Source organism: Aplidium turbinatum, chromosome 4 (genome assembly GCF_918807975.1).
Source record: "Aplidium turbinatum chromosome 4, kaAplTurb1.1, whole genome shotgun sequence".
NCBI classification, from domain to species: domain Eukaryota; kingdom Metazoa; phylum Chordata; class Ascidiacea; order Aplousobranchia; family Polyclinidae; genus Aplidium; species Aplidium turbinatum.
In genome coordinates, this window is record NC_137475.1 from 24959157 (window position 1) to 24971462 (window position 12306).

A 12306-nucleotide genomic window follows, 5' to 3' on the forward strand; every position below is an offset into this window, starting at 1 on the left:
AAACAAGTTGAAAACGTTTAGTCGGAAAGATATCACTGTTCCAAGCGTGCTGTGATAGTTTAGCATGTATAAATCTTTTAACGAGGTCCACTGCACCAACATCGCTCTTTTCAGGGGCACAGAGCTCTTGAAATAAAGTATATTCAACGTCCGCGATGCCATTCATGGATTTTTCGCTTTCTGTCTTTGATCCCTCGTTTTCAATACATGGGTGATCACCATTTGGCGAACTTCTTCCGCATGTATTCCAAGGAGCCATTCCAACCAACGCAAAAACTGGTAATTCGGATAAGTCGCGCTGGCCAGAATACATTGTGAAACTCTTATTGTGAAACGAGATTTTCCATGGAAACAAAAAATGACGCTTAGCGCTTGACGCTTAAAATCGGCAAAATAGTTGACGGCGCTAGCCTCAGCGTCAACAAAAAGTTGACGCCGTCAAATGACGCCGTCAAATGACGCCGTCAATTTGACGGCGTCAACATACAACACTGCCGTTTAGCTCAATATTATTATTTTTGCTTTGGTGCACGCACAATGCACGATCTAGTCTTGTGACTAGTCAGTCGCAATGCAAAGAAAAGTCGGAGACTGATAACGTTTGCTTTTAAGTGCAACATATGCTGTATAAGGCCTTGTTCTTAGGACACCGTGTTAAAATAATGTAATAAAAAATAGCAACACATGAAACCCCAACTGCCATCCAAGTATCCCTGGTAATATTTCCGTAAACCCCTCGGGGTTAAAAAATTTCCAGGTTGAAAACTCTGGCCTAGGACAACATAAGTGATGACATCCAGTTGTGTTGATTGACAAAACATCAGAAATAAGACCAGTCGACGTGAGCCAAGTCTACTGTCAGCAATAAAAGATGCAGGAGTTTAACAATTGGTGTCATCACTTTCGTTCAAATATTTATAAACTATTACTACTAAGATACAGAGCCATGGTTTGTAGAAAGATTGACATGTTTAGCTCAATTCAAGAAACTAACATAAAGTAGCGTTGGTTCAACATAAGTATTGAAACAATATTTGAAACTTTATTGTTGCCCGTTTTGAAATATGCGATATTGGAATGCTGGGGGCATTGACAGAAAACGTTTTTCTAACCATGACAAATATCTGCAATGCAATTGACATACTCGTACGTTGTGGCAATATTAACTACCTCAGGCGCTCGCTACGATATGATTTTAATGTTAGCATATTATTGTGAATGGAAACCAACCTACAGCGCAACCAACCAAGCAACTTCTCTAGTTTGCACTAATTTAATGAAAAAACAACTCAGATATCTCAAACACACCGCAAGTCACAAAGTCTTTGCCACAAACATGCAGTATTTTGTAGCCACAGTGTAAAACATACAGCAACAGTTTATAGAGTATATCCTATATATCCAAACTTAAACGATGTTTCCGCGTAGCATAAAAGTTGAAACAAGTCAACCAGATGCAAACAAAACGTTTTTCAGTTCAAAATTTGAATGAAAATTACATAGAACTGAAAACAATGTGTGTCGAGTCGTAATAACATGACTGACCAACAGGAAAGGTCAAAGTTCAGAGGGCAATAGCTACGGTACATGGAGAAGTTATGACATTTTTTAAGATTCCGACGCTCGTTCGCATTGGCCATTTATCAACATCGGTTTCATCGATGAAGCTGAGCGGACAGGCGGTTTGATTTTATGTCGGTTTGAGAGTTGCCTTGATTCAATCACAGTCTACAAAAACTCTTAATTTTCTTTCCAGCTCACAGATAATTTGCTGTTGCTCTATCACAGACAAATTTTTTCTTTCGATTATCTCTCTCAACCGTTTCCTTTCTTTTTCGTCTTTTTCTCTTTTCTTCGTTTGCTCTGTTTCCAAACAGCTCAATCTGTAAACAAAAAGCAATGCGTTTATTAGAAATTCATTAACGCTATATCTTAAAAGGAAGATCGGTTCGTTTTAGATACTTTTCGGAACGATTTTCCCACAGAGCTTCACAACTGATAGTACATAACATGATGCGTTCTACTGGTGCAAATTAAGCTAAACTATCACAAGATGTATGAAGTGACAATCTGCTTTTATTCCGACGTTTCGTCAATCAGACACGACTGACTTCTTGAAGGAGCTAGACCAGGTAGTGACTACCTGGCTAGCATGGCAAAACACAAGAAAATGTTGCTGAAATCAACTAATCATGCAAAATGAAAATTCAAATTCTAGACAAAAAATTATCGCGCGCAAAATTTGAACTAGAAAAAAAGGGGAGTGATAATTTTTGCTCAAGGTAATTTTTTGTCTAGAACTGGAATTTTTATTTTGCATGTTTAGTTGATTTCAGCTGCATGGTCCTGTGTTTTGCCATGCTAGAGAGGTAGTCACTACCTGGTCTAGCTCCCTGAATATATCTAGCGAAGAATAACTTCCACGTTTATAATAATCTATTCAATATCGGCTAAAACTCTAGCCTACAATCGTGTTCGACATACTTTTTATTACAACTTTTAATCCCCTTAGGCCTTAATACACAACTCTAAACCCAACTCTCAACACAACTCTAATAATACTCATACTTTCAAGAAGTCCAAGAAGTTTCCGCAATGTTACATACACAAAAACTATCTAGAAGCAGATTTCACAATAAAAAATTGTGTAACTAAAGGTTTCAGTAATCGTCGAAACACCATAACAGAATTCCACAATAAAATAGTTCACCCATTCTAGAATAAAAATGCAGCCTGCGGCCAGGGGCGCCGGAAGCGGGACGGATGTCCCCCTGCCCTCAATTTTTCTGCAGATCGAGGGGCAGGGGGGGCAATGGTGCCCTTTTAAAGTCATGTAAGCTACTGCACATTTTGCAGAGATGGGCGTGATCTTGATCTTGAAGATCACGAGTGATCTTGAAGAGATCGTGATCTTGATCTTTAAGATCACTTTTTTTTGGTGATCTTGATCTTGATCCAAGATCACTTTTTTTTATGTGATCTTGATCTTGAAGAACAATAAGATCAAGATCACTTTAAAATTGAAGTTTACTTACAAGATAGAGGCATTTTTTTAGAACTCGTAAACTGTACAAAGTAGTTAGTGGCAACTACTAACGTTAAGCCACTGTTAATATGATATGTGTCCAACAAAAGGTGATTTAAAGTCTCCATCTAATCTGGTCAGTGTTGCCATTTTAAAAATTGAAAAAGTTTTCTGTGTTGGTCATAATAAAGAAGTCAACTTCCGTGTACTTTATGTTGACGTATAATAAAAATGATCTAACTTTGTTCACAATTTGCATGTGTGAATTTTAAAGAAATGTTTGCTTTCTTTGACCCAATTTTAGATGTTTGATGTTTGAAAGTCTAGAATGGCGGTGTTAAAAAATCTGGACTCTAGCCGACTTTGGTCATGTAAAGTGGTTTATTGCAGCTAATCAACCAGACCAAGACTTGTTTAGGATCTGAGTATGGAGCTATTTGTTTGACCTCAAACCTCTGAACTTTTTTGATAGCAGACAACAGTATTAAGGTTGCCAGATGGATAAATGGTGCAATAAACATTGACATAACACAGTGAAAGTTAAAACTACTTAGTAACACGTATAAAAACTCCCACATGAACCAGACAAAATTTTGGTAAAAAATGATGCAGTTCAAAGTTTATTTTTATTTATTTATTATAATTTTATTTATATTTATTTTATATTATAAATTATTTATAAATATATTATAAATTATATTATATTTTATATTATTTATTTTATAAATATTTATTTATTATAAATAAAAACTATAAAACTAATTGCAAATTGTGCGACTTTTTCAGTAGCTTACTATTGTAATTAACCCGGCCTTGGGTGTGACGTTGGGATTCTATGCAAACTACGTCAACAATTGATAGGCCTAATAGCAACAGTCACTAACTTATTACAATTCTTAGGCCAGCGATCGAGTAGTTAAAATTAAAAGTTAGCATTACCAACTATATACCTTTACCCAGGTTGCTTATAATAATTATTTTTGCAACATCATTGATCAAAAACTTCATTTTTTCAAGTGCACAAAAAGTGATCTTAAAAGTGATCTTGATCTTCAAGATCACGATCTTGATCTTCAAGATCACATAGTTTGGTGATCTTGATCTTGATCTTCAAGATCACCTATTCTTGGTGATCTTGATCTTGATCTTCAAGATCACCAATACTGGTGATCTTGCCCATCTCTGACATTTTTCAATATAACAATTTCTGCTATTCGCTTTTAGCGTAATTATAATCTTTCATTTTTGCCTCAAAATAATATATACGGCACAAAATTTTGCAACACAGTACAGGCCTTAAAACTCGTTTTTTTTTTGGCAGCCATCGTGGCCTACCAGGAGCTCCTTCTCGGCGGCCAAATCTGCGTGCTTGGAGGCCAAAATACAAAATAAAAGTAACGATAGCACAAGTATATAGAATTAAGCTTGCAACAATGCTAAAATGATCACTTAGCGTTGTTGAAGTTTGGGCCTGGGCGACGTCCTACAATAGAATCATTGCACCACAAAATAACTGCTATATCGGGATTGTAATCCAGTACTGCGGGACCATCTAACGACACTCGCACGAGTGTCTCCAACGTGGCTGATTTTAAAAAAGTTCGCCACTCCCCTAGAATTCTGTTTAGCAACGAAAAACAACGTTCGACATGTGTTGACGATGACGGCAAGGTAATAAAATAAGTATTTCAATGATGTGAAGGACATTACTAAAAAAATCATAATTTTTGCAAAATATGATCAAAAAATGTTTTCCCCTCGGATGTCAACTAACCTAGTTCTTCTTTTTAACAACGATTCAATGTCCGACAACATCGAATCGACATAAAAACGACAATGTTGCCAGCCGATTTAAATTAGCAATTCGCATTAAGACTTTTTTAAAATAAACATCCGGAATTGCAAACAAGACTTACAGCGCCGGTGATCGCAGATGGATATATTCCACCAATATAGGAGGGTCAATATATGAAAAATATGGGGGCAACCCAAAAAAATTTATACAAAAGGTTTTTTTGTTCCAAGTGTATGATTAGGTTGTACTATACCCCAGAAAAAAAGTCTACAAAAATCTGACCCCGGGAAAGTAGTCAATTTACATAATTTGAAAATGGTGACCCCCAAATTTTTCAATGTACACAAAATTTTTTTTAGTTCAATTAACACACTATAAATGTATTAAACACATATAAAAATGGTATCTATGCACCAAATGAACATATCAGAAACCGTCTGTGATGTCATTATGATGTCATGGAAGACATAGGCGTCGATTATTTAACATTTAAGAAAAAATCTGAAGGGGCAAGATGATAAAAAGTGTGAAATATGTACCCAAATTTGAACAGTTCCATAAAATTACACTGTCAAAGCTACAAAAAAGAACAGAAAAGCAGGGTGGCTGCCCCCCCAAATAATTTCTACTGAGGGGCGCGCCTCCCTGCCTCCCGGGAATCGACGCCTATGATGGAAGAGTATATGCACTAAACGTCAGAGAATGTCAGAGATGAAGTACCATTTTTCAAGTTATGATTGTTACATACTAGTAGTCGTCACAATTATCATCGTTAATGTCTGTGTCGTCTTGATCCAATGGAAGGACATTGTTTGGGTTTTCACAGGACACAAGTTGACATTGTCCACAAGGGTCAGGTCTGATGGACATTCTCGAAACTGTTTATGGGGACAATGCAGTAAAGCATATGATGAGTGGCAAAGCTGTGCAGAGAGTTTTGCGGGGCTACCTCTTGATAGAAAAATACTTGAATGGAATGCTGGTCTCTGAAATGATGGATAGTGATCCCGAGTTAGCTGGTTCAGTGAAGGTCGTGTGAGGACATGTACACCTTGTTGATAGAAGGAAAGACCACATTGGAAACAGTAGCTACTTCGGAGACAAATGTTAAACTTCAGCAAGCACTTTAGCATTTGTCTCCGAAGTCTCTGTCAACTTCAGCAAGCACTTGACAAGAAGAAACTTGGCTTGTCTGATGAATCTAAGACAAGTAAGCTTTGGATTTCTTACATGAACATGGTCAAATGTACACGAATGCTGCTGATGGCAGATCGAATTGGTTCCTGGGATAGACATCTTAGTGCTGTTGCCGAGTGCTTACCAATACTTGCTGCTGCAGGGCACCACAACTACTTGAAATCAGCATACTTGTACTTGCAAAACATGCAAAACCTCAAAATGAAGGACCCTGCTGTCTTCAAGAAATTTCAGGATGGATTACATGTCATCAGGCGAACCGATAAAGTGTAGGCTCGCCTTGGTTCGGACCTTGTAATTGAACAGACATTGATGAGATCGCTAAAGACAACCGGTGGCTTGACAAGGGGTAGTGGAATGAGCGAGGAGCAGCGAGCCTTGTGAGTGTTATCCTCACCAGGTTGTTCAGAGTACAATCATGCGATGGAGGACTTAAACAAGCGTGCATTTACAACGAGTGCACAGCATAAGGAAATGAGTGGGGCAAAGATGAAGAGAGATCAGGCCGACCTCGCGAAACTCAAAGAAAAGCTCCAATCATTCAGTCCATTTCGTGCGGATCCAACGCTGAGGAAAATCATCACTGGAGTGATTGCGAAAGATGGCGTAAATGTTGATGACTATCGAACAGTCGGGAGGAAAATCTTAGAAAAAATGGAGGGTCAGCCAGTTTTTACATATGCAAGTAAACGGAAGAACAAAGTGAAAACTTTACATGATTCATGTTGCATCAAAGTTTCCCAAGATAGATCCATCGATCCCGCCCTACTTTTTCAGAGACTTTTGGTCATATCGAATGCAGGTGACTTTTCTCTAAAGGAGGTTCTAGAATACGAACTGAGCCCATTCCCACCTGCCCTGTTTGAGACAAGCAACATTATGAGGAAGCCAGGGAAAACACAGCTTGCTAAAGCAATCAATGAGTACGCAAGCAGCCTATCTGATGAGGCTGTTACCAACGAAGTACCACAGACCGAGAAGTATGTCCTTGATGGTGGTTCACTCATGCATCGCGTACAATGGACGAAGGGAAGCACATACGGTGCCATTGCGGATGGCTATGTCGACTTTACCCTACGCAATTACGGGATGGCGACAGTCGTTTTCGACGGTTATCGTGATCAACCATCAGTGAAGGACTGCACCCACCAACGCCGTCAGCAGAAAAATCATCCAAAAGTGAGCTTCACTCCAGCAACAGTCTTCACTGGAAACAAGGAGGAATTCCTGTCACAGGGCTGCAATAAGCAAGGGCTGATCAATATGATAAGCAACAAACTGCGAGAGAAAGGCCCCACAGTTATAAACGCTGAAGGAGATGCCGACTATGATATTGTTCAGGCAGCTATTGCAGCTTCTGAATACCACACTACAACCCTGGTTGGAGAAGACACAGATCTCTTGATCCTTCTCCTCTATCATATGGACAGTCGGAAGAAGACAATGTATTTTCGTTCGGACAAGAGGTCAAAAGATCAGAGGGTGTACAATATTAGTACCCTAAAGGAATGTCTCGGACAACAGCTGTGTTCTCAGTTACTCTTCATCCATGCGTTTACAGGATGCGATACCACCTCACGAATCTTCGGAATAGAAAAGAGAACACTCTTTCAGAAAGCCACCAAAGGCGACAAAGAGCTAGAATCCTTGGCACTTGCATTTACAAAACCTGGCCAGAAGGTGGATGCAATTGAAGAGTATGGCAAACAGTCAATGGTTCTACTCTATGCTGGAAAGCAAAGCGATTCGCTGGCATCTTTGCGACATTCTGTGTTGAAAAAGAAAGTAGTTTCAGTGTCATCCTTCGTTGCGCCAGCCCGACTCCGACCAACTGCATCTTCTACAATATTCCGTTTCCTGCGTGCTTACTATCAAATAATGATATGGTTAGGACTAGAAATCAATTTGGACCCTACTGGCTGGGGTTGGAAGATTACGGACAAACATTTCGCACCAGTAATGACTCTGAAAAACCCTGCACCGGACAATCTGTTAAAGATTGTGCATTGTAATTGCACGATCGCTTGCACAACACGGCGATGTACATGTAGGAGGTACGGATTTCCGTGTACCTCTGCTTGTGGACAATGCCAACTTGTGTCCTGTGAAAACCCAAACAATGTCCTTCCATTGGATCAAGACGACACAGACATTAACGATGATAATTGTGACGACTACTAGTATGTAACAATCATAACTTGAAAAATGGTACTTCATCTCTGACATTCTCTGACGTTTAGTGCATATACTCTTCCATCATAGGCGTCGATTCCTGGGAGGCAGGGAGGCGCGCCCCTCAGTAGAAATTGTTTGGGGAGGCAGCCACCCTGCTTTTCTGTTCTTTTTTGTAGCTTTGACAGTGTAATTTTATGGAACTGTTCAAATTTGGGTACATATTTCACACTTTTTATCATCTTGCCCCTTCAGATTTTTTCTTAAATGTTAAATAATCGACGCCTATGTCTTCCATGACATCATAGTGACATCACAGACGGTTTCTGATATGTTCATTTGGTGCATAGATACCATTTTTATATGTGTTTAATACATTTATAGTGTGTTAATTGAACTAAAAAAAAATTTTGTGTACATTGAAAAATTTGGGGGTCACCATTTTCAAATTATGTAAATTGACTACTTTCCCGGGGTCAGGTTTTTGTAGACTTTTTTTCTGGGGTATAGTACAACCTAATCATACACTTGGAACAAAAAAACCTTTTGTATAAATTTTTTTGGGGTCAAACCTTATATTGACCCGCCTAATAACAAATTTTCCCGCACAATGCAACAGTGGCGATTAAGACGCGCTGACCTAATTTTGCGTCACTCTTTGATACTACTACATATTTTCGACAGGTAAAATCCACGATCATTCTATTGCGAAATTAAATAATTGGCTTGAAGAGACCGGCGGCCAAACTTGGCCGATTGAGGAGGTAGCACCGGCTGTCATTTAAGCACTACTTAACGGCCATGGCCACAGGCTGCTAATTTGACAGTAGGTTGCATCATTATAACATAGCATGATGCCCTTCTTTTGTATACCGGACACTTGTAGGCTATCATTACCGGTACAGCGGTACTCAATACATAGTGAGCTGATAGATTAGCATTGTCGCTATATCTTATCTGAAAACTTGAAAAAAAATTGGCCTTTTAGAAAACAACAGTGCCCTTTTTTTGTAACCTTGCCCCCCCAGTCAAAAATCGTTCCGGCGCCCCTGCCTGCGGCGTGGCTACGCGCATTGATTGTGACTTACATTTACAGTAGTAAGACAAGTTTATTTTTATTGACAAAAGTTGACAAAGTAAAAAATGAAATCATTAGAGAACGAATGCAAGTCGGAGAGCTGGAAGACAAGCAGAGAGAGACCGCCTTAAATGGTTGGGTCACATCGTAAGGAGAGATGATGATGATTATATTTTAGAAGAATAAGATAATTGGAAGTTGGTAAAAGAAAGCGAAGAAGGCCGAATGTAATTTGGCCTAATTTGTCAAATTGAAGTGAAAACCGACAATATTGTATTCCTCTTTGAGTCTCATCTTGGGCGGCAGTGTTTGGCTTCCAGTTCACATGGCGACGTCCACGTTAGGTAACTGCAGTACTGATTGATTGAATCTTTATCCTCGGACTGGGAAAGCTTCTTGCAGAGCTTAATCCTGGCAGTTTCGCATGCTTGTAGAGGCTTTGAATCACTGACGCAGGCCCGGTCACCGAGATTGACAGAGTGAAGTAAGTTTCCGATTGTTGAAGTCATGTTGCCGGGGAATTATTCCACCCATTAGATGCCGCTGAATGGAGAGCAGTCCTTAACGTGCTGTGCTCAAGCGCAGGCCCCGAGAATCGAACCAGCAGCGCCGCTTGATCTTGAAGCTTCTTCGTTCCAGAAGTGACGCGCTAACCAACTGAGCTATCGGGGCGGACTACGGCGAGTACACGGTGGTTTGGCACTTGTACCTATTGACCAACTCAGTGGGCATAAGTCTGGTAATTTTGTAAGTGATGACATTCTAAATCTGATACTAATTTAAAAACAATCCCTGTCACTAAAAGACCTTAGCAGTTGAACGACAATAAAAATACCATTACATTATTATTACTTGTATTCATAGCTCTACTTGTATTAAAACCTGTTTTCAATTTCTTTACGTTTGCGGGTTTCTGTAAGATCTTCTGCAGTAGGTCACTTACAGTATAAGCATAAAATGAATTTCAAATAAATAAAATTACTTCAAGTAGGCTACTAAGGCAATAGCTTAGCCTAAACTGCGTCAGAGTGTTCTGTCTTTAATGTAGTCTAAATTTGTTTCTAAGCATTTGATGATCAAGGTTGGCCATTTTTTGTATTTAGGTCTATCAATTCCGCTGTCATTAGATAAGCAGGTATGTAAAAGCCTACTGGCTAAGGTTAATGCCAAAAAACAGCTTCATTTGCATCCTTAATTTTGGGTACTTTTAAATAAAAAAGGACCAGATTAGTTATAACAAACATAATATAACGGCATTTATAAACATCATATCCACAGTGTAAACTATGCTTCTGGGCGCTGCACATGACAATGGTGATAAAATAATATGGGACCTACTTTCAATCATAATGTTCAATAAAATAGAATGTTTTCAAGCTAGTTTTGTATTTGTTTAAACTTTCAACTAAACAACCAGATAAATTATGCCAGCAGCTGGCAGCAACAACAGAAAAGCTGCGATTGCCATATTGCACTTTACATAAAGGATTACATCAGAGCAATTGACGCTGGGAACGCAAAGTTCTGGCAAGCTTGTGATATGCCAGTAAAGTAACAATTAATTCGGCGCCAAACCGTTGAAAACATTATATACTAATAGACAGATTTTAAAACGTAAATTAAGTTTAAATGAATTTAAATGCGCAAGCAACTAATTGTTAGAGCTGGTTTTAATTATTTTTTTAAATCTATTTGCACTTCAGCAACTATTCTAACCTTTAGCGAAACTTAAAAAGTTGAAACCGAACTACCCCACTGTAAAGTGTTGAATAACTACCTGCACTATGGCGCCACTGCGTGATGCACCATACTGTTTATAAGAGCCACACGCTGTCCTTTGTGTACAGATTTTTGCTTTGCCTTCATTCCAATGGAGAATCAAACCACCAGAACTAGCCACCGATGCCGAATAAAAGAGCTTTTTTTGTTCCTTGAGTATTTCACAGGAAATGGCTGAAATGCAATTGTGCAGCATTAAGGATGCCTCTAAACAACTACGACGTGGCACAATGAAATAAATGAATAAAACATTCTGTCAAATTTGTCGTGGAAATCTACATCATCATCAGTCGCCATCTCTGCTTGCAGTAGGCTATGTTGTGCATCAACTTGGGTTATTTGTTTCGAATTTCTACCTTAACACGGTGAACGTTTCAGTGCCTCAATGACTTGTAGAGCTATACTGGTGGGGGCATTTGCTCTCTGAAAGGCCACCCAAGCCTACTTGATCGAAAGGTAGAGACCAGACAATACGTAGTTCCCGGACCAGGGCAGAAAAACCCTCTATTCTAGTAACTCCATCTTCTAGTGATGGTGACATAAAATCAAATCATTCTCTTCCAACCTGCCTTGAGTCAGCATGGAAGCAGTACGGGTTGTAAAATGGAAATGGAAATCTACATAGAAATTAGCAAAATAAGGAAAAGCTCCTACCATTGTCTATATGACGCTTGATACTCTTGGTGGACGCTGTAATTGCGATAAAAACTTTATTGCTCAGCTGTGAAGGGAGGATTCTCGGATATATGCTGCATTCTCCCGATTTCGCTGTCATCTGGACGCCGTCACCACTGCTGCATTTCGTTGGCGGCGTGTTTCGCACCTTACTAATGGGTGACGTCATAACGGGTACTAATGTTTTTGTGGCCAAAAATGTTTCATCACACTGATAGACAGAGGGGCTGCCGCGAAAAACCGATTGACGAGAGTTGCTTATTTTAAAGGAACACTGGGAAAGTGATGTGGATGGTCGGAGAGCAGGAAGCAACAAATGGTCATCTTCCATCGGTTCATGATCAGGTGAAACGAGTGAAGCTTTTGTATTGAATTGATAGGAAGCAGTAATAACAAGGGAAGTGTTTCCAAGGGCAGTGTTAGAAATGTCAGCATTGTTTCGATAAATATAATCTCGATTCGAAATGCAAGCGTTACTGCTTGAACCACTGTGACAACTTTTGGTGTTGAATGACGTCGGAGGTGACTGACTGTTTCTCAGTGAGATGTCGTTGTTCGTGCCAACAACAGAGAGCAGGCTTAATG

General features: G+C 39.3%; 2 protein-coding genes across 2 annotated transcripts in view; both read right to left on the reverse strand.

Annotated features, from left to right (window-relative positions):
* Positions 1–1253: 1253 nt before the first annotated feature.
* On the reverse strand, positions 1254–12178 carry LOC145769670 (uncharacterized). Its single transcript, XM_082581344.1, has 3 exons — positions 11701–12178; positions 11045–11220; positions 1254–1883 (listed from the first exon to the last, which is right to left on the reverse strand). Exons 1-3 carry the CDS (start codon positions 12050–12052, stop codon positions 1758–1760), a joined length of 654 nt encoding a protein of 217 aa, XP_082437470.1. The 5' UTR covers positions 12053–12178; the 3' UTR covers positions 1254–1757.
* Positions 12179–12194: 16 nt separating this feature from the next.
* Positions 12195–12306, reverse strand: part of LOC145769008 (disabled homolog 2-interacting protein-like) — a 35118-nt gene continuing 35006 nt past the window's right edge. Inside the window, exon 17 of the mRNA XM_082580608.1 lies at positions 12195–12299. Within this exon, the coding sequence (XP_082436734.1) occupies positions 12195–12299 (105 nt within the window). The remainder of the gene's footprint in view (positions 12300–12306) is intronic.

Coding starts and splice junctions, on each gene's coding strand:
- LOC145769670 (XM_082581344.1), bottom strand. CDS start 12,052: ATGGAAGATGACCATTTGTTGCTTCCTGCTCTCCGACCATCCACATCA. Junction 11,221..11,700: donor CAAGCGTCATATAGACAATG/GTAGGAGCTTTT, acceptor ATTGCATTTCAG/CCATTTCCTGTGAAATACTC. Junction 1,884..11,044: donor GCAGTGGCGCCATAGTGCAG/GTAGTTATTCAA, acceptor TTTTGTTTACAG/ATTGAGCTGTTTGGAAACAG.